At 38.0% G+C, this 26,634-nt stretch overlaps 1 protein-coding gene across 1 annotated transcript in view; it reads left to right on the plus strand.

Annotated features, from left to right (window-relative positions):
* LOC126188846 (uncharacterized) overlaps positions 1–26,634 on the plus strand; it is a 183,749-nt gene that overhangs the window by 132,663 nt on the left and 24,452 nt on the right. Inside the window, exon 6 of the mRNA XM_049930488.1 lies at positions 12,903–13,007. Within this exon, the coding sequence (XP_049786445.1) occupies positions 12,903–13,007 (105 nt within the window). The remainder of the gene's footprint in view (positions 1–12,902; positions 13,008–26,634) is intronic.

The raw sequence follows: 26,634 nt of genomic DNA on the forward strand, positions 1-26,634 counted from the left end.
CCTTGGGAAACTCAGATAGACTGTGCACCTTTCCCACTCTGTACATGGATGGCACACTCACTGATACTACATGCACTGTGCGTGTGTTTGATCACCAGTCATTTCTCACCAGGTGACACTGATATTGCTGGGATGTGTTTATATCAACAATAATTCAGGGGTCAAATGTTCTGGCTGTTCAGTGTACTCAAATTAGCCAGTGCTCATATAGTGTCACTGGCTGAACAACAGATAATCTGGTAGGAAGGGGAGAAGATCCTGCAAAATCACATCACTCAACCTTGAGATTGTTTCTGGTCATCTCATGTGGTCATGGTGAACAAAGACAGCACATGATGTTCCTGTGTTGACTACCAACAACTGAACAAAATCATGAAGAAAGATGAAACTTCCTGGCAGATTAAAACTGTGTGCCGGACCGAGACTCGAACTTGGGACCTTTGCCTTTTGCAGGCAAGTGCTCTACCAACTGAGCTACCCAAGCACGACTCATGCCCCCTCCTCACAGCTTTACTTCTGCCAGTATCTCATCTCCTACCTTCCAAACTTTACAGAAGCTCTTCTGCGAACCTTGCAGAACTAGCACTCCTGAAAGAAAGGATATTGCGGAGACATGGCTTAGCCACAGCCTGGGGGATGTTTCCAGAATGAGATTTTAACTCTGCAGCAAAGTGTGTGCTGTTATGAAACTTCCTGGCAGATTAAAACTGTGTGCCGGACCGAGACTCAAACTCAGGACCTTTGCCTTTCGCGGGCAAGTGCTCTAAATTGAAGAACGATGTCTATCCATTGCCACACATTGCTAACATCATAGACTGCCTGAAAGGGGCAAAGTACATATTTCTCAACTGTGGATGTGGAGAGAGGATACTGGTAAATCAGGGTTTATGAGGCTGACTGGGAAGATCTTGCCTTCATAACTCTCGACAGCCTCTGCGACTTCAAAGTTATTTCATTTAGACTGTGTAGTGCACCAGAATATGAAGCACAACCTGCTGCAAAATCAAATGTTTGACATCTCTGTGCCATATGGTTCACATTGTCATTTTTTGAAAATATTTGAACTACATCTCAGCCACCTGGCAATCATGGCAAAATGTATTCAGACTGCAGACCTGTATCCCAGTCCAAGAAAGTCCCTCTTCACCATCCAAGAAATAAAAATATTGGGCACTTAGTGTGAAGGTGTCATTCCCAACCCCCTCCCCCCCCCCCCCAAAAAAAAAATCATATATTTTCTGACTTCCCAGTACATGTGTGTTCTGAGAGTTTTTATTGGTAAGTGCACATGCTACCAGCGATTGGACTTTTGCACCAAGGCATGTCCATTACAGTAACTATTGTTGCAAGATGAGAAATTTCCCTGGAATGAGGTGCAAGGAAGCTCTCTACTTGTCATTAAGGAGGCAATAACTTTTCAGTCCTAGCATTATAGTAAGAGATAGTTGAGGCAGAACTTTAAACTGACATTGTCAGTTATGATATAAGTGCAGTTCTAGTGAAAATTCAAGAAAGTGACTACAAGGTGATAGTTTATGTTTGCAGAGTACTCTATAAGTCAGAGGTGAAATACTCTACACATGAGAAAGAGTGCCTTGCAGCTGTTTGGGGCATATACATGTTCTGGATTTATTTGTTTAGCCAATCATTCTTTGTTGTGATACACCACCATTCTCTATGCTGACTTATTAGCTTGAAGGATACATTGGGTTGACTACAAAGATGGGCACTGAGGCTTTTGAGGGTACAATGTCACAGTGGTATACAAAAGTGGATGCAAAAACAAAGATGCCAATTGCCTTTCAAGTAATACTGTAGTGGAACACAGAAGTTTGCATGAAATCTGTCATTGCCTCATTAAATGGCATTACTATTAAACAGAGGGAAGATCCAGCACTGCTGAAAACCATAGACATCTTGAAGGATCGGGAACTGCCAAAGGAGAGTTCTAATTAATAAATGGTGCATTGTATAAGGGGAACTGCGATCCAGTTGGATTGAAATGGTGTTAGTCATCCCAGTTCATCTACAGCCAGCTGTCTTCAAGTATTTCCATGACACTCCAACATCAGGGGACCTGGGTTTCATGACAACTCCAGACACAGGGTGTATATGACCTGAGACAACCGGGAGATCCAGGAACAACCCGGGAATTTTTTCATCCGGGAGAAAACCAGGAAAAACCCTGGAATTGTTTAGAATTCTGGGATTTTTTCATTGTTTTCGTATTCAGTTAAATTTTTGTGATTTTGACTGGTAAAAACTGATACTCTTAACAAAGGATATTGCTGTATTACACTACTGCAGAATAATACTGCAGCAACAAAACAGTAACGAGAGAAAAAAAAAATGAAAATAAAACTTGTTGCAAAGGAAATGCGCTGTATACAATGACAAAACAGTGCTCATACAAGCGTCTGCCAACAGAAAAGTGTGTCAAAGGCTTTAGGAAGTCTATGCAATGCTTCTTAACAACAAATTGTCTCCAATGTGCATGATGTGACAACTGTTTGAATTAGATTCATTTGAGCAGTTGTGGGTGGGCTCTTGGGCATGCGCAATTGAGTCGCGTATGAGTAGTACCTTCTTCTGTTTCTGGCTACAGCTGTGTGGCTGTATCCAGTATTGCCCCTGTTCGAAAATATTGTAGATCCGGGGCTGATGCAGAGAGCAGTCTGAGTTGTAGTGGGGAGGTGGGGAGTTTCCACATGACCTGTGTTTTACGTTTAGTGATTTAGCTGTTTCCTCTTCACTTATTGCTCACACATTAAATGAAAACAAAATGGATTTCTGTGACCAGGAGCTATCAAATGAATTAAAATACGTTCGCATAATTATGAAAGGCTAAAATATGTTATTAGTTTCAGATTTTATTTCCACCTTTATGACAGTCAAGTGTTAATCACCTTGCAGAATAATGAAGCTATTTTTGTCGGTTTGCTAAGAGATTTGGCTTTTATTAATCATTTCCACTGAGGCAGTCAATTTATTTGAAATGAAGTGTTTAATTTCACACTGTTTGCTAGTTTCAACTGTTTGCTGCATTTCAAGTGCACGTTTTCCATCTTCCACCTCGTATGGCATTATGCCATAATAAAGAACCAAACATAAGATAATACAATACTGGTACTCAAGAAAATTTACATCTGAATCTGGACATACAAATGTGCACTTTAAGCCGAATTATTCATTTCAGAATGGTTAGCAAAATTCTGATGCTCTTGAAGTATCCTCTATCCTCTTTCTTGTTTCTTTTATGACATAATGCAAGATCTTTAAATGTTTTAAACGTACGAACATACAGGCTTCCAATGTTATAGTAGCTGCGCAAGCACAGTGAGGCCTGTTATCTGGCACTCTCTGGCAACTGTTGAAACAAACTAATTTCTAACAGGTCACGAGAAAATATTGCGAATGGTGGTTTGAAAAGCATTATTTTCAAAGTAAATTTCCTTTTATGCAAGATGAACTAGGTGCAAGAATGTACGATGAATTTCTTAAATCACAAAGCATTTGACGCTCATTTAAAAATCAACTCTTTGAGGATGACCATTTAGAAGATTTCGAGCCCAGAAGATCAGAAATTTATGTTGTTATTAAAAATCTTACTGGCACTTTTGTGTGATGTATCTTAAAGTGTAACACATGTAAAGAAAGATCAACATTATAGGTGGGAGTTAGCTCTTCTTCCAGCTTATCTATCTTAAAGACCAATATTATATGTAAATGCTATGTATATTAATTTAAACCATTAACTTTTCTTATTTGTGTGTTCGGGCTACTTAAGAGTGATCTTGCTATTGACTGACTACATCACGTGTCCTATGCTGTCATCAGCTGGCGAGATCACGTGACGTGAGCTGTGACTGGCTTACAAAAGTGCATCGCAATCTCGATTTCAATGCTTTGGAAAGTGACATGTGGTGTTTGGTGGAATTCAAATTTATACCTTTGTAAAACAAAAATATGCAGTGTACACATCAAAGGTCTTTCAAAACGTGACGTGTGTGTGTGTTCCCCCCCCCCCCCCTCCCCCCATGAGATTTGTTTTCTAAAGTGCCAGGATATTCTACATCAGTATATAAAACCATAAACATTCAAAGGACTGATGAGTTTTACAGTGCTGGGGAAGAGTATACTGTCACTTAACAAGGAAAAAGTGTATTTTCACCTGGGAAGAAGTGTATTTTTAATCGGGAAATCCGGGAAAAATCCTGGAATTTTTTTCCTTGTCCACATATACACCCCGAGATAGAAACAGATGCAGAAATCACTATCCATGTCTTGACAGGCCCGTTATGCTGTGAGACACTGTAAGGGATGCCAATAATAAAAGGACCTGCTGCTGTTACCTCTGGGGCATCTGGTACCAGTCCCAACTGTAGCAGTGCCATTGTGCTGTATAGGAATCGATATCGATCTCTAATGGAGGTTCTCAAACTCAACAAACAGGAATTGATGGCTGCACTTACTACCTTACTTGCTATGCAGTCACCAAAAGTGCCAACTGCTGCAGCTCCATAAATTTTGGAGTTCCTTGTAGAAGACATCTTCTGGAAGCACAAATCACCCTGTGTGATGATGTCTCATCTGAAAAGATTTTCGAGTCGAGACTACGAGATGCATTCAAGTTCTAAGCCCTCCGATTTTTTTTCTAATTAACTACTCACCCGAAATCGATGAAATTGGCATTACTTCTCGACAAAATCGCCCTGCAGACGTACACATTTTTCACAATGCTGATGCCATGATTCCGTGGCAGTGGCGAAGGCTTCTTTAGGAGTCTGTTTTGACCACTGGAAAATCGCTAAGTCAGTAGCAGCACAGCTGGTGAATGTGTGGCTACAGAGAGTGTCTTTCATTGTTGGAAAAAGCCAAAAGTCACTAGGAGCCAGGTCAGGTGAGTAGGGAGCATGAGGAATCACTTCAAAGTTGTTATCACGAAGAAACTGTTGCGTAACATTAGCTCGATGTGCGGGTGCGTTGTCTTGGTGAAACAGCACAAGCGCAGCCCTTCCCGGACGTTTTTGTTGCAGTGCAGGAAGGAATTTGTTCTTCAAAACATTTTCGTAGGATGCACCTGTTACTGTAGTGCCCTTTCGAACGCAATGGGTAAGGATTACGCCCTCGCTGTCCCAGAACATGGACACCATCTTTTTTTCAGCACTGGCGGTGACCCAAAATTTTTTTGGTGGCGGTGAATCTGTGTGCTTCCATTGAGCTGACTGGGGCTTTGTTTCTGGATTGAAAAATGGCGTCCACGTCTCATCCATTGTCACAACTGATGAAAAGAAAGTCCCATTCATGCTGTCGTTGTGCGTCAACATTGCTTGGCAACATGCCACACGGGCAGCCATGTGGTCGTCCGTCAGCATTTGTGGCACCCACCTGGATGACACTTTTCGCATTTCCAGGTCGTCATGCAGGATTGTGTGCACAAAACTCACAGAAATGCCAACTCTGGAGGCGATCTGTTCAACAGTCATTCGGCGATCCCCCAAAACAATTCTCTCCACTTTCTCGATACATGTCGTCAGACTGGCTTGTGCGAGCCCGAGGTTGTTTCGGTTTGTTGTCACACGATGTTCTGCCTTCATTAAACTGTCGCACCCACAAACGCACTTTCGACACATCCATAACTCAATCACCACATGTCTCCTTCAACTGTCGATGAATTTCAATTGGTTTCACACCACACAAATTCAGAAAACGAATGATTGCACGCTGTTCAAGTAAGGAAAGCGTCGCCATTTTAAGTATTTAAAACAGTTCTCATTCTCGCCGCTGGCGGTAAAATTCCATCTGCCGTACGGTGCTGCCATCTCTGGGACGTATTGACAATGAACGCAGCCTCATTTTAAAACAATGCGCATGTATCTATCTCTTTCCAGTCTGGAGAAAAAAAATCGGAGGCCTTAGAACTTGAATGCACCTCGTAGTACCAAAGATAATTCCATGTTCTGACATCACACACAGAATGATAACTGTCTACCATCCACAGATTAGCGGTCCCACACAACACTTTAATAAAACATTAGCAGATATGCTGTCAATATACATTAATGTAAAATGGAGAGAATGGGGTACTGTACTGCCTGTTACAACATTCACATACAGCACAGTGAACCAAGACACTGTACACTTTACACTGTTCTTTCTGCTTCACTGTCATGAGGTCTAGTCAACAATAAATACTTTGTTCAGTCAGATGATACTCAGGATCTCTACATGAAATATGAGTGTTGCCCAGAAAATAATGAACTGCATTTTTTTTTATCAGCTGAATACAATGCTATGAATATGAAATGTTACATATGTATTATTTGAAATCTCCTTAGTGTGCATGCCAAGTTTCCATCACACCCAACAGATAGCGTAGCTGTAGGACAGTTTCAAAATAGTGTACGTGATGTACATTACAAACAACATGCCATCACTGAATTTCTCACTACAGAGAAAGAAACACAATATTCACAAATATTCACAAACACTTGTGGAAAGTCTATGGAGCATCTGCTGTCAACAGAAGTACAGTTAGTTACTGGGCATGATGAACCTCTATGATTTGCAGTGGTCTGGGAGACCATCCACGGCTGTCACACCTGACATGTTGCAGCAAGCTGATGTTGTCATTCATGAGGACAGACGCATTATGACTCGGCATTTTGAGTGTGATGAGGAGGTGATTTACACAGTGAATCACTGGCTCCACCATCAGGACAAGGATTAATACCAACAGGCACGCACGCCCATGTTTTATGCTGGAGGAAGACCTTAACATGGGATAAAGATTATGTGGAAAAATAGTGTGTGTAGATAAAACACCAGTCTTTTGTGTGTGTAATTCTCATTATGTTCAATAAAGAGTTACTGAAGAAAAAATGTGCACTGCATTACTTTCTGGGCAACTCTCGTACGTAACCACCAGCACCAAAGAAGCAAGACAGCTGGCTTGCATGTGGACACTGTTTGTCCAGGAGAAAGACAAAAGTGCTGTAAGGCTAAGCATTGGTGACTGAGATAGAGCCCAGGAGGCTTGGTATGGATTTTTAAACTTGTGTGGACAACGGGACTATGAAAAAAGTTCTAAAGCACTGCTTTTGGTGGTATTATATCCTTTGTCACTACTTGGATGTCAGAGGGTCAACACTGTTTATTTATTTATTTTTATTTATTTATTTGGTCCTGTTGATTACATATTGTACAACCAGCGCACAAGTAATATAGGACAAGTCAACTGATACAATTACAGTAGTACATGAACATTTACCCATTACATTGCACAGACATTTGTTTATTTAACAAGAACAATTACTTGCATGCAGTATTAAAGATTGCATTATGCCAGAAACAGTTTAAGTGGCTGTTTAAAATAGTAGAATAAGTGATAGTGCATATTTTTATGCTACTGACATATATAAGCAGGTAAATTTGCTTCATGGTCATGGTTTGGATTGAATAGAAATTTTAACTGCATTCCTTAAGAAGAGGTTTAAGTGAATACTCAAGAGTGTGGGATACATGGGAGTTCACATTTTCTCCTAATAACATAGATAAATTTACATTTCATCACCACAATTTCAGTTAAACTACAAGTAACAGTATCACACTTTATCTTTAAGGGAGTGTTTTTCTTAGGCAATTTTCCCATTCTTACACCCTATAACTCTAAGTATTCATTCATTTTATAGAAAGTTTGTTTGATGAGGAATTATTTTAGCTTCCTTTTGAAAACCTGTATATTATTTATTTCCTTTTTTTATATTGATAGGGAGCTTTTTGAAGACATTTATACCTGACTCAGTAACTCCCCTATGTACTTTAGTGAGAGTTGCAGAGCCTTGGCGAAAATTTTTCACCTGTCTTGTGTCATGGTTGTGGATGTCACAATTTTTCTGAAACAATTCCCTGTTGTTGGCTCCAAATAACATCAGTGAATACGGTATATATATACTGACCTGTGATGGTAAGTATCCTGAGAGATTTGAAGAGTCCTCTGAAAGATGCCCCATTAGGGACCTCACATATTAGCCTCACTGCTCGTTTTTGTATTCTGAATACTTTTTCAACACCTGCAGCATTTCCCCAGAAGTTTATGCCATAGGAGAGAATAGAATGGAAATACGCAAAATGTGACAACAACATTATTTCTCTGTCCACTAACTGATGGAGAGCTCTTAGTGCAAAGCACGATGAGCTAAGTTTCTTGACCAGCTGATCAATTTGTTCTTTCCAGCTTAGGTGAGTGTCTATCTGAATACCTAGGAATTTTGTATGTGTGGTTTCATTAATTTTGTAAATTGTTAACATGTATATCAGGAACTGTTTTTTTTTTTTTTTTCCAGAAACTGTATCATATTGGTTTTTGAAAGATTTAAGGTTAGGCTATTCACAGTGAACCATTTCTGTACTTGAGTAGAGACTGTCATGGCTGTATCCTGCATTGTGGAATTGGGTCCTTCTACAAGGCTAGTTGTATTGTTGGCAAACATTACTATTTTTGCTCTGTTATTAATTGTGATTGATAGATCATTAACGTAGATCAGGAAAATTAGTGGCCCAGGACTCAAGCCCTGCAGGACCCCATACTTTATATTTCCCCAGTCTGGTTTTAATGCTGTACCTGTCCCCCTTAAGACAACCCTTTGCTTCCTGTTCTGTAAGTATGATTCTATCCAAGTCAAAGATTTCTCTGTAATGCCATAATGTGGAAGCTTTTTTAAGAGTGTGTTGTGATCTACACAATCAAATGCCTTGGCAACATCACAGAATATCCCCATTGGATACCTTTTGTAATTTAATTCACCTAAAATCTCATCTGTTAGGTTAAATATAGCCCTGTCTGTGGAGGAGCCCTTACGAAAGCCGAACTGTGTAGGAGCCAGTAAGCCATGTGGAAGCTTTTTTAAGAGTGTGTTGTGATCTACACAATCAAATGCCTTGGCAACGTCACAGAATATCCCCATTAGATACCTTTTGTAATTTAATTCACCTAAAAGTTCATCTGTTAGGATAAATATAGCTCTGTCTGTGGAGGAGCCCTTACGAAAGCCGAACTGTGTAGGAGCCAGTAAGTCATTTTGTGTAGTGTGACTATAAATCCTATCAGACACTTTTCTCTCAAATACCTTTGAGAATACTGGCAGCAGAGAGATGGGCCGATAGTTGGTTATTTCATCCCTTACCCCATTTTTGTGGATTGGCATAACTACTGCATGTTTTAATCTATCTGGGAACACACCAGTTTCCATAGATTGATTGCACAAATAGCACAATATATAACTGATTAAGTGTGCACATGATTTTAAAATCCTGCTTGATATGCCATCGTATCCACAGGAATCTGAGTTTTTGAGTAATTTTATGGATTTTTTTTTTAATTTCTTTAGGGGTTGTACTTCTGAAATGAAGTGCTACTTTAGATGTTATTTGAATGTGGTTAACTAGTTCAATAGCTTCTGTGTGAGACTGTTTATTATGGTTCACTGTTTTTTCAGCTATAGTGAGAAAAAAGTTTTTGAACCCTGAGGCTGAAACTTGGTGTTTATTATTGTCAGGTTTTATGTCCCTGTTTGTCTCACTTTTCATGATGTGCCATATGGTTTTTATTTTATTTTTTGAGTTGCTAATGTTTTTTTCTTAGTGCAACTGTTTGGCCTTCTTGATTAGACTTGTTAGAATTTTACAGTATTTCTTCTAATGTAACTTTACTGCTGGGTCTGAAACATACAGATATCTCTTTTTGTTACATGATATTTTTATGCCAGTAGTTAGCCACTCTTTCCTTTTACTACAGGCTGGTATGATTTTAATCTGTCTTTGGGGGAAAGAAGCTTCAAAATGTTTAAGGAATAAGTTGAAGGAAGAGTTGAACTTCTCATTCACGGTGTCAGCCTGGTATACTTCCTCCCATTTTTCATGGCATAAACTATGTCTGAACAAGCAAGTAGATTTGGCATTTATTGTTCTAATATGTTTGACTTGCTTACAATGGCCATGTGCTGTTTTGCTGCTGGCAAGTTTTAAGGTTGTCATTTGACCATCGTGATCAGACAGACCATTTGTTACAGCCCATGTCATCACTTCATTGTAATTTGTGGGATCTAGGAACAGATTATCAATCAGGGTCTTGCTGTGCCCATGTACTCTTGTTGGGAATGAGATCATGTGGAGCAGATTGAAGGTTAACAGTAGTGATTCTAATAGTTTCTGGTGGTTATTTTTTGTGAGTAAGTTTATGTTAAAGTCACCGCATGTTATGACATTACTATTGTTTCTATAAAGTTTAGTAAGAACTGTTTCAAGCTGAGAGAGAAATTTTTGAATGTTTCCCATAGGTGCCCTGTAAACTGTTATTATGATCAGGAACTGTGTTTTGAGCTCTAATTTGACTGCACAAAATTCAAAGTGCTGTTCAATACAGTATTTAGATACATCTATAACTTGTGACTTAATATTATTGTGTGTGTAAATTGCCACTCCGCCTTGTCTTAAGTTGTTCTGACAGTAGGAAGAACCAATTTTATAACTATTTAAATGTAGCTGATTAATTTCTGTGGCTTCCAAGTGATGTTCAGTTAAGCAGAGCACATCAGGAAGTATTCCATCTGTGTCAGCTGTTTCTTCCAGAGAAAGCAGCAGCTCTTCTTTTTTAATCAAAAGACTCCTTATATTCTGATGAAATATTTTTAAACAATATAGCGTATCAATTTTATTTTTAACTGGTTTCTTAATGTTAGCTTTCACTCAAGTTAAATTATCAAAATGTACAACATTTACACTGTGCTCTCTTCTGTTCTGCCTAAAAAGGTCTTATTGGAGTGTTGACTACTACTGGAATGTGTTACTGTGGGAAAAAATCAATATTTTTCTTTTCTGTGGTTGGCGATGAAACACATTTTGTCATTACTGTTGAATTTGTAGTAAAAATATTGCCTGTGCTTCTTTCAATTAGTTTTTGTGCTAAAAACCTTTTCCCAAGACTGTTCAAATGAAGCCCATGTGAGGTATGGAATCTTCGACCAACACCACTTACATCTAGAACATTTACATTTTTAAATCGTTTACATATGTTTGAAAGCTGTTCATTTGCAAGTTTGACCTCTCTGTTCACACAAGACAACTGATGTAAGTCATACCTCTGTGGAATGTTTACATATTTTACTTTTGTGTGTCCTAGGACACCTCTTTAGTTCTTGGCAGGCTACTGGTGTTTCATTACGGTACATGTCATTAGAGCCACCAAGTAGTACAATGAAATCCTTGGATGACAACTTGCTGATTTCTTCTGAATGTATATACATACATATTTGAGAGAGAGATGCTCCAGGCTTGATGAATCCTGTTGGCTTCACAGTTTCAGCAACTTCATTTATACGAGAAGCAATCTCTCGACCGTGACTATTGGCAAGAATGATAAGCTTCTTGGAATACTATAAAGCGATTCATGTTGACAGATGTTTTTCAGAACAGGAACAGCAGCATCACACAGAATTTGATGTCCTTGTTGAAGTTCAGAAGCTGCAGTGCTTTCAGGAAGAGTTACTGCAGCATTCGATGATTGAGAGTGTTCTGTTTGAGCTTCAAGAGTCTCATCGTTGCTGTCTACATCGAGCACTTCAAATCTGTTTGTTAGCGGGATATTTGCGGGCCTGTTTAGTATATCGGTAGGCCTACACATATTACACTTCCATGTTTTTCTAAACTTCTCATTTCCTTTCAATGTGCAGTCCACCTTTGCACATCGAAAGTGAAATTTTGTTTCGCATTTTACACATGCTATAACACTTTTTGCGGTTTTCCTAGATTTTTTGCAGTTGATATCATATTTGTTACTGCTGGTTCTAGTATCATTATCAATTACAAGATCACTGTTTATTTTATACTCACATTGATTGTTATTGGTATATTTGTATTTCAAGGAATGTACCTCTTCTAACAGCATAGCAATAATTTCGACTTTGCAGTCGCTCTTCTGTAGTGCTTTGTCTAGGGCATATTCATTACACCTTTTGCAACACTATAGTTTTCATCTTGGACCTGCCATTACACGTGTGAAATGGTATACAGTTTTACAGTTTATGCACATTATGCCCTTCATGGCATGCGATTTGCAGTAGCAAAGTCTTTGTATTGGCTCTCTCGATTTGTAAGATGTGGTACTAGCTCCATATGTGATTTCAGTTACGCAATTTTGGGCCACACCATGTCTTCCTTCTGAAACTTTTTCAATAACAAAACCTGCAATACACATATTATCATGATATACATCAATTTTTTCACATGTTAAACACTTTTTAACATTTATGTCGAGTTTATTCTGGTAATGAACACAACCGAAATTTACACTCAGCACCATCACTCCAGTGGAACATGTCTGTTGTACAGGGAGACTATATGCCAAGGGCTGAAAAAGACATTTTTGCCTGCATCTGTACTCCTATTGGAGCTAGGAGGATATAAATCCCACAATGCTGATACTCAAAGTCTACATTTGGTTGAAATTGATCCATGGGTTTCGAATTAGATCACAAACACACACACACACACACACACACACACACACACACACACACACACACACACACACACACACACATGCACACGAAAGTTTACATTAACAGATTTGATATTTATCTGGAAGATTATTGAAATATCTTACGATTGTAATTTCTGTACATTCAGGAATACTTGATAATTGTGTAAATACTGGCATCCAGCAATATTCAGTGTTTTTATAAACAGGTGCATTCTCCATCCAAGAGGTCAGTTCTGTGCTGGTTGTACATTGGAGTCAGTACTAAATGTGCTTTTTCTTGCAAGTGTTATGCTTCATTTATGAACCTGCCTTCAGATTTGGACTTCATTGTGGTTCTGATATAAAAAAGGTACATTTGTTTTAGGTTGTTGATGGTGTAATTTATTACATCCGGCTAGAAGTTTGTAGAACCAACTCCAACAGTGGAGAAGATGATGCCAGTTCTGCTTGCATTACAACAGGAGAACCGGTAAGCGTTATATCATAGAAACATGAAACAAAAACAGTTCATATTTAATGAATCTCCATTTCCCTTCATAATACCTGTGTTCACTGACACCTGTGTTTGAAATTGTATCGCTTTAATCTCCTTTTTTCCCACTGTGAATAGTTTGTATGACATTTAAGTTTCATATAGTAAAGAACGTAACTAGCTGAGACTTGCCTCTCATGCCTTGTATTCTCCCATTTGTAATCGTTCTCTGTAGTCCAGTGCATTCAAATCTCATACCAAACCTGGCCTTGCTATACATCTTGTTACCATCACTGTACTGTGGGTTCATATATATGAATTTAATGGAGTTGACTCTAACCTGGCTTCTCTTTTGTGTTTATTTTTCTCCACTCCATCCCTAATTTGCTACCCCACTCATCTCCAACTTACTGAGCAAAATGACAATAGGGATGATTGTCTTGCCTTATAAGGCAGACACATGAGAATTTCATGACAAACAGGACACAGCACATTACCCTGGATTGAGAATAATCTACTGACACCAAAGGAGGTTTGGTTTGACTCGGAGGAGTGTAGTAAGATCATTGATGTTCAAGTTATATATAATGCTTTGATTGATAGTATTAGTTGCAATCTCAAGGTTTTCTCAAATGATGGAGTTGTATATGAGCAAATGCAATCCAGTACATATTGCGGTAGTACTTGTTTAGATGTGGACAAAATATCAGCTTTGTGCAAAGGCTGACAAGTAGCTCTTAATGTAGGGAAATGCTAAATTTTTCACTTCATGAAACATAAGTGTGATATCCTTTGACTACAGGATTAATTAGTTACAACTAGTCAGTCATGCCATGCAAATATTTGTGAGTAACCATGTATAGAGATGTTAAGTGGAACAACCATATACCCTCAGTAATAGGTGAAACAAATGACAGGCTACAAATCATTGATAGGATGCTGGGTATAGTTTGTCTACAAATATCTGCACACAAAACAGATACATAGCCCATTCTTGCAGGCTGCTCAAGAGGGTGGGACCGGTGTCACTGCAGAAACATAGAGTGTATACAAAGAAGAGTAGTATGAATTGTCATATAGTCTTGTTTGATTTGTGAAAGAGTACAACTGAGATAGTGTAAAATCTCAGGTGGAAGACACTGAAAGAAAGATATATATATATCACAAGAACTGACTTAGAAAAATTCGTGAACCATATTTCAGGAGATACAGTATGGACATTCTTTGGACCTCTACATATCTATCCCATACTGATTGAGCATATTAAATATAAGCAAATAATAACTTACGCACAGGTGAACAAGCACTCATACTTCCTACACTCCATCCGTGAATGGAGCAGGAAGAAATCTTAATATGAATGAAAAGAATCCTCCGTCATACACTTGAGTGATACACAGTGTATATGTAAAATATGAGAAATGCTGTTTCTCACCTACAGTGGACCAATATGTAGTGCACAGAGACACATAACAGGAAATAACAGCATTCGCACTAGCTTTCAAGTTCTTGCTTTTTTCTTGCAAAAGTGCACACACACACACACACACACACACACACACACACACACACAAAAGCGTGCATGCGCACACACTCCTGTAGACACTGTGAAAGATATACCCACTATTCACAAAGAAATAAAAGCAATGGAAAGCAATGGCCTCACAAAGATAATTGTCAACCTCACTTTTATCAATTAAGAGCAAGAACAAGCTGCTAAAAGAAAATCATGAAGACTGAATGTTTGGATCATTTTAAAAAGAATGCAGTCAACCTTGTGAACTGGTTTTTTTACTGTGGATAACACCTCATGTAAGAAACAAACACATTTGCAGTCAGTGGCAGCTATTAATTTTGCACCAAAAAGTCAAGTTGATCTCATCTGTAAGAAAGATGATAGGAAGTCTCATCTGGAATACAAAAAGAGTTCTTCTTGATAATTATGTTACTAAGGGCAAATCAATAACTGGCACATATGACACAAATGATCTAGAAAAAGGTGATGAAGGAAAAAACCAAAGTAACCCCATTTCAGGAGAATGCATCTGCATATAAGGTGTCCTTTGGCAATAGGAAAGCTGAGGGATTTGGAGCTCAAATTTATCCACCCTATTTACAAGATTTGGCTCTGCTTTCTACCGACCGCTGCCGCCCTCTCACCACACATACATTACCTGTTGTTGGTAAACATTTATAGATCAATGTAGAAGAAGAGAAGTCATGAAAGTAAAGACTCATACTTTGACTTGCAGATGAAGATATCTGACTGCCTGGTACACAGCCAGAAGCTCACAGTCATATATACTCCATTTTGTTTGTGGGAGTAATATGCCAGTGGGTTGCCAGGCTTTGTTATAGTGCCACACCAATGGGTACCTGGATCATATCCATGACAGTAGCTAGTGGTGCACCATGTTTGACAGTAGCTAGTGGTGCACCAAGTTTTGGGGATGCTTAAAATGCTGCACTCAGCCATGCTCTACTTCGCATCCTCAAATGCAGAGAACATATATTCTGTCCAGTGCACAAGAGACTTCCTGTTTTAACATTATGACCTGACAAAATTACTGTCGAAGGTTCCTGTATCTCTGTTGCATGGGGAAGGTGTCATCTGTAGAAATTAAGTACACACAAGAAACGCCTGAGTGGTTGTAGTATTGCTTCTACCGTCTCAGTTAGAGGAAGGAAGCCCACAGCTGAGATTTTATGACCAAGAAACGTCACTTCTGGTGGCCCAAAAACACATTTGGCTATCTTCAGTATGACTCCATATTGTTCTAGTTATCCAAAGACCTAAAGCAGGTGCTGATGATGTTGTTCCAGATTGGTGAAGAACAACAGGGCATCATCAAGATAAAAAAAGCAGAATGGTAATCTTTGAAGAACAGAATCTATAAATCTCTATGACATTTGAGCTGCACTGCATAAGCTGAAGGTCATAATCATGCTCTCATATAAACCAAAAGGTGAGATTATGGTGGTCTTTGGTATGTCTCCTGCAGCTTCAGTTATCAGGGTGTTAGCTTTTGCTCAGTCCAAGACAGTGAAAATGGTGGCACCATGTAGTGTGTAAAAAGACCCTTAACAGCAGTATAGGGTATCTGTCAGAAACTGTTTGAAAGTTAAGCCACAATAATCACTGCATGGGTGCCAGGTTCCACCTTTCTTTGGCACTAAGTATAATGCCGATGACCACAAACCTTTAGATGGTCATGTTAAGCCTTCCTGTAACATGAAATCAAATCTGGCCTTTGCAGTTGCTAAACAGTCCAGAGCCAAACACTTAGCAAACATCTAGACATACACACCATTGAGAGTCCATCCATTGATTTAATATGGTGCAATGTATCATGGGGTATTCACCTTGGGGCACTGGGTGGCCTGGTCAAAGTCAGGTAGTCCCTCAGTAATGCAGCATACTCACCACTGGACATCAGCTTGGCATTGTGGACTACTATGCAGCAGTGGAAGGTGGTGGCAGTAAGGCTGGTGATGTTGTCCACCAAGCAGGCATTCAACACATTTGCTAGTAGCTGGTAGTGCACCAAGTCTGCTCTGCCTCTGTGATATGGTGTTACTGTCCAATGTTAAGGTACAACTGTTGAGTGGTATACATTGCAATTGATCAGTTGTTAGTAGCTGTTAGGCAAAAAGCAATTGGTGCCTGGCAATGATGCTGAGGCATACAAGGCAATATACTTAGGTCTGAGCCAGTGTCTACCAGGAATTTGATGCTGGACCCTCAATCGGTTAAAAACAGGCACTTGGAGGATGTTCGGCAGTAAGTTGCACCTACTGCCAACTGTCAGCGACATTTGGGAACAAACAAGAAGGTGAACACGTTTTTGCCTGATCACCAAACCAACAATCTTACCAACAGATCTATGTGTTGCTCAATTGAGCTGTATGTCTGTCTGTGAGGCAATGATTGCCTTGATCTGCAGTGGCAAATGGCTATCCCATAATGTTCATAGCAAGGTATCCAATACTGTGTCCATGTCAACTTTACTGCGCAGATGACTCAGTTATTGCAATGGCTTGATATTGCTAATCTCTTCCTGTGGTAGCACTTGCCGAATGTGATTATGTGATCTTCCTGGGAGGCAGCCACATGTTGTATCAATTCTGTCTTGAGCTTAGTGTATGAGGCTGTTTCAGGTGATGTGGTAATGATATCTTGTACCTCGACTGCAAATCTGTGGTCCAATGGACTTAAGACCAGGGCAAACTTCGTCACATTAGCCATTTTTCCCATGCAGCAGAAATATTCTTCTGCTTGTGCAAACCAAAGAACATGATTGTGTGGCCAGAATGGTTGCAAAGGCTTAGTGCTAATCCTGAAAGAGTGCATTCTTTGACTATTGCATGGTTCACTGTGTTTCTGACACATTAATTTTCCTTCTGGGCACCTTGGGATCACCATTTGTCAGTGCTTACAGGGAAATGCTGCCCGACAGTTGTAAGATGTGTTCTGTTTATAGGAGGAAAACCACAGGAATGGAAAAACAGGTTTTATTAATTCCATCATGTTAGGCTACTCTCCAATTGTAACTCAAGAATAACTCAATTGAAGTATAGGCCCCTTTCAGGATCACAGTTTTTAATCAGAAAGGGTGCTGAAAAACTTCATAGGATAGTATCAGAGTGTAGCTGAAACAGAAAATAAATTTAAATCTAAGCATAAACATGTGCATGGAAAAACAAATTGCACATGCAACTCAGCTCTCCTGGTGCCCAGTGCAGCACTACTTGATAGCGATTCTCTTGCTGTGCAAACACGACACTGTACTATCACAGCAAAACACGGGACTTCATGCAAGCACATGGAAGCTGACACATAGGGTGCAACAGCTACTTTCAGATCAGGACAAGTAACTTTTTTAGAAGACTTTCATCAAATAACAAAGTCTGACATATTACTATTCTTCTCTCATGGTCAACAGAAGTCATTAAACATAAATGGGAAAAGCAAAGATATCTGATACACATGGCAAATATTTTCATTTAGCTCTCTGTTTCCATTGTAACAATTACATCTGTATTCTTCCATTTCTTTTCAATTTTCATGTCAATAACTAAACAATGGAAAATCCAGCATGGAGTGTACAATATTATGAAAAGAAAAGTTGAAACTCTAGGATAAATTGTAATAATTATTGAAATTCAACTAAAATGCATGTAAGAATGAACTGAACTGATAAATCCACATAAAGTTACATTACAGTGAAAAAAATCTCTTCACTTCCACTAATGAAATGCAAATAAAGAAAGAATATTTAAACTGCTGAGTTAGAAGTACTTTTGCTTGATCAGCTAAAGGATATTTCAGTTTTAAGTGTGAGTGAACACTGGTTGAAGGAAAACCAAGCTAGTACCACTAGAATAACAGAATTTGAAATTATTAGTAGCTTCTGTAGAGAGACTTTTATAGGTGGAGAAAATGCATATATTGAAAGCAAGGAATTGAATGCAAAGAAATTAAGTTCAGTAATATAAATAACATTGAAAAAGTTTTGAACATTGTGTTTGCAAATGTAAAGAACCCAAAATTATCATTGTGTGCATATACCAATCCCCATCAGGCTCCTTTATGGCATTTTTAGACAGTGTAAAAAAACTCTTTAGTGAATTAAAGGATTTTAAAGAAAACATTAGTCTAGTTGGAGATTTCAATGTAACTTTCAAATAACCTATCAAAATGTATCTAAACTGAATAATTTGTTGTATTAACACAATTTACCATCCACTGGCCACGAATACAGTAAACCTGGAAAGACCTCTAAAACTACAATTGATCAAATCTTTTCTGACGTGCAAACATTTGTAATAGTATACAGGGCTATTACAAATGATTGAATCAATTTCAAAAATTCACTGTAACTCCATTCATTGACATATGGTCACGACACACTACAGATATATAGAAAAACTCATAAAGTTTTGTTCGGCTGAAGCTGCACTTCAGGTTTCTGCCGCCAGAGTGCTCAAGAGTGCAGTGAGACAAAATGGTGACAGGAGCCGAGAAAGCATATGTCGCGCTTGAAATGCACTCACATCAGTCAGTCATAACAGTGCAACGACACTTCAGGACGAAGTTCAACAAAGACCCACCAACTGCTCACTCCATTCGGCGATGGTATGCGCAGTTAAAAAAAAAAATGGCTCTGAGCACTATGGGACTCAACATCTTACATCATAAGTCCCCTAGAACTCAGAACTACTTAAACCTAACTAACATAAGGACATCACACACACCCATGCCCGAGGCAGGATTCAAACCTGCGACCGTAGCAGTCCCGCGGTTCCGGACTGCAGTGCCAGAACTCCTAGACCACCATGGCCGGCTGCACAGTTTAAAGCTTCTGGATGCCTCTGTAAGGGGAAATCAACAGGTCGGCCTGCAGTGAGCGAAGAAATGGTTGAACGCGTGCGGGCAAGTTTCATGCGTAGCCCGCGGAAGTCGACGAATAAAGCAAGCAGGGAGCTAAACGTACCACAGCCGATGGTTTGGAAAATCTTATGGAAAAGGCTAAAGCAGAAGCCTTACCGTTTACATTTGCTACAAGCCCTGACACCCGATAAAGTCAAACGCTTTGAATTTTCGGCGCGGTTGCAACAGCTCATGGAAGAGGATGCCTTCAGTGCGAAACTTGTTTTCAGTGATGAAGCAACATTTTTTCTTAATGGTGAAGTGAACAGACACAATGTGCAAATCTGGGCAGTAGAGAATCCTCATGCATTTGTGCAGCAAATTCGCAATTCACCAAAAGTTAATGTGTTTTGTGCAATCTCACGGTTTAAAGTTTACGGCCCCTTTTTCTTCTGCGAAAAAAACGTTACAGGACACGTGTATCTGTACATGCTGGAAAATTGGCTCATGCCACAACTGGAGACCAACAGCGTCGACTTCATCTTTCAACAGGATGGTGCTCCACCACACTTCCATCATGATGTTCGCCATTTCTTAAACAGAAGATTGGAAAACCGATGGATCGGTCGTGGTGGAGATCATGATCAGCAATTCATGTCATGGCCTCCACGCTCTCCTGACTTAACCCCATGCGATTTCTTTCTGTGGGGTTATGTGAAAGATTCAGTGTTTAAACCTCCTCTACCAAGAAACGTGCCAGAACTGCAAGCTCGCATCAACGATGCTTTCGAATTCATTGATGGGGACATGCTGCGCTGAGTGTGGGAGGAACTTGATTATTGGCTTGATGTCTGCTGAATCACTAAAGGGGCACATATTGAACATTTGTGAATGCCTAAAAAACTTTTTGAGTTTTTGTATGTGTGTGCAAAGCATTGTGAAAATATCTCAAATAATAAAGTTATTGTAGAGCTGTGAAATCGCTTCAATCATTTGTAATAACCCTGTAGAAGTGGTTGATACTGGATTCTCAGATAATGAAGCAACAAAATTTACTGTAATTAATCTGCTCAGCACAAATTCCAGGAAAAGTGAGATTTATAAATGAGGACAATGTTAGGACTTTTAATTCATTGTTAAAAAATTCAAACTGGGATTTGGATAAACGTGACAATGCAGATATGAAGTCTGAGTCATTTTTATCTTGTTAAAAACGTAACTATGAAATTCCATCCCCTCTTAAGGAAATCAACGTAAAAACAGAAATAAATGATAACACAGGGGACAAGAAAATCTTCAGAGCAAATTAGAAAATTAATTAAATCGGCTAGGCAAAATCTACCTCTGAAACAGTATGTAAACTGTTACAGAAAAGTGTACAAGAAAGTCAACACAGCAACAACAAAAAATCAAGCAATGGTTCATCTATCAACAGAAACAAGGGTAACAAAAAAATGAAGTCAGTTTGGAATGTGATAAATACAAAATTAGGCACAAGCAAAGCAAAAACCAAGGGTAAAACTACAAATATTCCTTTACAAATTGCCACTATATTCAATAGGCCCTTTACAAGTACAGTAGAAAATCATATAAAGACTAATCATATCATCTCTGTAAATCTCAAAACTATGTTTTTGTAGTTAGTCCCATAGCACTTAGAGCCATGTATGTTTTTGTATCCTGTAAGAGTGCATTAGGCAGAGAATGCAATAAGCAAATTAAAGAACAAATTTTCATGTGGTGCAGATGGTATTCCAGATAAAGTAATTAAACACAGCAGATATATGCTCTGAAGTACGTACAGTACAGATGCTATTAGTGAAAGAATGTGTCATGAGTGGTTTCAGCTCTTCAAGAATGGTGATTTTAACATCGTAGATGGTCATAGTGGTGGAAGAGAGAATGTTTTCGAAGATGCCGAATTGGAGACATTACTGAGTGAAAACTCACATCAAACTCAAGAAGAATTGGCATGGTTAGTGGGAGTGACATAGGAAGCCATTTCAAAATGTCTCAAGGCTATGGGCATGATTCAGAAAGAAGGAACTTTGGCCCCGTGTGAGCTGAAACCAAGAGGTGTTGAATGGTGTTTATGTGTTTGTGAACAGTTGCTTCAGAGGCAAAAACGGAAGGGATTTTTGCATCACATTGTGACCGGGGATGAAAAATGGGTTCATTATGATAAACCTAAATTCAAAAAATAATGGGGATATCCCGGCCACGCTTCCATGTTGACGGCCAAACCGAGTATTCACAGATTCGGTGTAGTGTACTGTGAGGTGTTAAAACCAAGTGAAACAATCACAGGTGCACTTAAGCAGAGCATTAAAAGATAAATGGCCACAATACAGCAAGAGGCACTATAAAGTGATTTTGCAGCACGACAAGGCTCAACCCCACGTTGAAAAAGAGCTCAAAATATACTTGGAAACATTAAAATGGGAAATCCTACCCCACCTGCCATATTCTCCAGACATTGCTGCATCTGACTGTCACCTGTTTAGATCAGTGGAGCATGGCCTGACTGACCAACACTTTTTATCTCATGAAGAAGTCACAAATTGGTTCGATTCATGGATCACTTCAAAAGATGAACAATTTTTTTGATGCGGGGTTCATACACTGCCCAAAAGATGTGAGAAAACTTTAAATACTAAATTTTTAATAATTCAGTTATACAAGCACCTTGAATGGGATAAACATATAGAACGGCTCAATAAAAAAATTAAATAAAAGCTGTTATATATATTAAGAACACTCAAAAATTTCTGCAATGAAGAAACAGTGAGGAGTGCCTTTTATGGATTCATGCTTAGTGTACTGTGATATGGTATCATATTTTGGGGTATTTCAAGTCCAGCAAAATGCTCATTTACTATAAAAAAACGAGCAATAAGAATTATAAAATGGTTTGTACTTAAGAAGTCCTGTGAGGAAACATTCAAAGAACTGAAATTTATGGCTCTTCCATCCATGTATATCCATGAAAATATATGCCTTTCAAAATCCCATCACCAGTTCTTTGCTTTTAACAGGGATTACTATGACTATGAAACTAGATACAGAACTGTCTTCCATGGAGAAGTACATAAGAAAGCCCAGTATCAAAAAAGTATAACATATCGCCCCATTTTTTTAGTGTCCTTCCTTTAAGAGTTAAAACAATATTACCTCTTTTAAAAAATGAGCCTAAGAAAATGCTTGTAATTGAAAACTTTTACAGTGTTGACAAGCACATGCATTTTATGAATTCGAGGACATCCACAACTCAAGTGAAATGTGGACATGTGTCACTAGATATAATGTAAACTTAGAATTTGTTTGGTTCATGTATCTGGTAATCTGTTTGATTTTATCTGTGTTATTTGTTTCTGTTTATGTACTTAATTATCTGTATGATTTCTACAGGGAGACTATTATTTAAGCTTTTTTCTTTTTGTATCAACATATGACAAGTCCTATATCATTGTATATGATAACATGGATGTTCAAAAAATTAAAGTAAAATGAATAGCTTCAAAGATCATTACTTCTGCATCAACTCACAATTAAGCTGTCACATGTTGTTACAATTACTACAGTAAATCTGAACCTGTGACAAACCTAGGCACAATAAAGTAAATAGTACTTTCTCATAAAGACACATAATGTTAAAATCAGCAAGAAAATTTTTTGAAAAATTTAGTTATGTACTAAGTTTCATTGACAGCTGTTTAGCAACATTAATGTTAATCACTTATCTCCGTTTATAGTACACTACTCAGTAAATTTCCTGATCCAACAAAACAAAAAAGCAACCGTGTAGCAAGAAATATTGAAAATTATGGTTATTATAATTGAATTTAAGTTAATTTAATGCATTATACTAATTATTCTGTTAATGGCAGCTTAAGTATCAGTCAGCTTAATGAAACCTCATTCCTCCAGTTAATTACTGCAAGTCAACAGGTCACCAGATGGAGACAAAATGTGTTTTACAGTCAATAAATTCAGAGGTGACATTATTAATTTACTACAATCATTCAACATCAGTCCAACAGTAACTTAACCAACTCGAGAAACACCTACCTCCTTGTCTATTATTGATCAGATCTTAAAAAATATGTGCAAATATGCTTATAACACACAAGTTGTAAACATGGGTTTTAGCAATCACTATGCTCAAATTCTTGCAATGAATGTTTCAGGATCCCAAATCCCCAGTTGAATACAACACACTGTAAGGAATTTCAGTATAAAAAAATTTGGAATTTTTTTTCTCTCCTAGAGGGTGAAAGGTGGAAAGATGTATATGACTGTAATGAGACCAATGACAAATATGATAAGTTTATGGCTACATTCAAACATTTTTTGAAATGGCTTTTCCCAAGAAAACAACTATGTTGACCTCTATTCAAAAAACAAACAAGTGAATTACAAAAGGGATAAGGATATCATGTCAAAATAAAAGGAGATTGTATGAGTACTCCAAGCATAATACCAGTCCTGACTTTATTGCATATTTCAAAAGATACAAAAGAACACTAACACGAGTTATTTCAAAGCAAAAATAAAAACTAGAAAATGACAAAATATTGTGTGATTACAAGAATAAAACTAAAGCAACCTGGCGAATTATAAGGAAAGAAAAGGGTTCGAGGCCACTTAATCACAGTAATATACAGCTGATTATGAATAAAAATAAACGAACTGACCCCAAAACATGTTGCTAGTGCTTTCAATGAGTATTTCTCAAATATAGCACAGCAGTTAATAAATACACACCATGACAAACAGCCAACCAGTCACTCAGATCCAAAAATTCATTCAAACACATGAGGAACTGTCAAGAATCCTAAAAGAATTACCTAATAAATATTCAGTGGGTGTTGATGAGATACCAGATGCTATTACCAAAGCTAGTGCAACATTTATTGTGGAACCACTAACAGACATAGTAAATTCATCTTTTGAGAGTGTTGTATTTCCAAATAATCTAAAAACTGCAAAAGTAACACCTTTGCATACGATGGGTGCAGAAGTTATATTGCTAATAATAGACCACTTCCAGTTTTGTCAGGCCTCAGCAAAATTATGGAAAATATGTTCCTTAGATGATTAAGTTTTCTTAAATAAAGAGAGGCTGATAAGTGACTCCCAACATGGTTTCAGAGCTGGAAAGCCAACTCAGTCATCAATTTTTCCCTTCTTAAATGAAGTATTAAAAGCAGTGGATGAAAACAGCATGTATCTGGGATATTTCTGGATGTAAGTAAAGCCTTTGATGTGATTGACCATGGCATTCTCTTGCGTAAATTCAGTAATTATAGAATTATAGGCCAGTCTGAAAAGTGGATCCAGTCATACCTCATAAATCATCAGCAGATTGCAGAAATAAAAAGCAAAGATAGTGAAAGACAAAAAAATTCTAGTTTTTACAGTGATGGGCAGAAAAATCAAGTATGGAGTCCCACAAGGGTCAGTTCTAGGACCTGTCCTATTTATGCTGTACGTAAATGACTTGGCTAGTAAAATACATATGGAGTGTATCATTCTGGAGCTATGTTACATAACTATATGCCTTCTTATCTAAAACGCATACGAACATAAATGCACTGTACTGTTTGCAGGTGACACCAATATTCTAATTGAATCACAGAATGAGGAAAATCTGCAGGAGGCTGCAGTATCAGTTATGCATATTTTAACACACTGGTTCAAGACAAATAGGCTCATCATAAATTCTGAAAAAACTGTGGCAGTTAACTTTCATAGCACACAAAACCTCCATCCTGCAAACCCGGTTTTCATTATCGAAGGAAAAAATGTGTTGAAGGTCAGTCATACTAAATTTCTAGGCGTACATGTTCAGGGAGATCTGAAGTGGGAGATACACCTAAACAATTTAAATAAGATACTGAATTCACTAGCATATGCTGCTAGGATCCTCACTCGAAATACAAGCTGCTCGTCAGTGCTGACAAAGTATCATTGCAGTATACAGTTGCTACTTAAGTACGGGAATTTTTTTTGGGTTAATGCTACAAATACTACAAAAACATTTAAAATACAGGAAAAAATTATCACGGTGATAAAAAAGGCTAAATCGAAGGATTCCTGTAGAACCCTTTTTAAAACTCTGAAAATATTGCCACTGCCTTGCTTATATATATATATGAATTACTAATTTTCACAAAAGGGGGCATTTTAAAAAAGAAAAATCTCTTCAAACACAACTATGATATACACACACATGAAACTAGACAGAAGATGAACCTACACAGGAACACAGTAAATACAAACTTATGCAAACAAGGAGTGTATCATTCTGGAGCTATGTTATATAACCATAAGCATTCTTACCTAAAATGCATACCAACATTAAATGCATTTAAAATAAAGTTAAAAAAGTTCTTGCTTGACCACTGCTTCTATTCTTTGTCTGAGTTTACGGAACATCATATAAGTAAACCTCGTTGACCAAATTTCACTAATTGTCACTTCGTAATATAGTTTACATTGTGCTTATCATGTCATCTCACTTAATAACTGCTATTATCACATGTAGAAGCAATGTAGTACACCAACCTAGATTATTATGACATCTTGGGTTGTCGGGTGTTCTGCCGGATATCAGCATCGTACTTGCACGATATTTCGGTCACGTAGCTCGAGACCTTCATCAGGTGCGACCTGTATTTTTATTATGTCAACAATGTAGACAAATGACTACTGTATTGTAAACTAACTAGGTTTACCACTATCCTATATCACAAGTAGAAACAATGTACGAAACTGATTCTTGGACCGATAAATAAATAAATAAATAAATATCTGTAGCAGATGCATTAGTAAAGCAATTCAGAAATGTCAGTAAAATGCTGCATAGTGAGTACAAGTGTTAATTAAATTAACTGGATGAGCCGCATAATCATAGTAACAATAAGGAAGTCCTCTTATATTAACACATTGAAACTTTTCTGCTGCATATCTTTCACAAATTGAACATAATGCAACAGATTCTTTAATTTAAACAAATACGAGGTTAAGTCAGTTATTATCCACAAAGTAGTTATAAAATTTTATTGTAACCAAATAGGAAACTTACCAAAAGATCATTTTTGACATAGTCTCCTTGAGTTTCAACTCACTTGGTCCCTTGTTGTACAAGCTTCCTGATACCCTCATAAAAGAAGGTTCTCAGTTGAACTGTGAACTAGGAATGCACCGCTTCTTTCACTGATTCATCTGAGGCAAATCAACAGCCCTTTAATG

The sequence above is a fragment of the Schistocerca cancellata genome, chromosome 5, assembly GCF_023864275.1.
Source record: "Schistocerca cancellata isolate TAMUIC-IGC-003103 chromosome 5, iqSchCanc2.1, whole genome shotgun sequence".
NCBI classification, from domain to species: domain Eukaryota; kingdom Metazoa; phylum Arthropoda; class Insecta; order Orthoptera; family Acrididae; genus Schistocerca; species Schistocerca cancellata.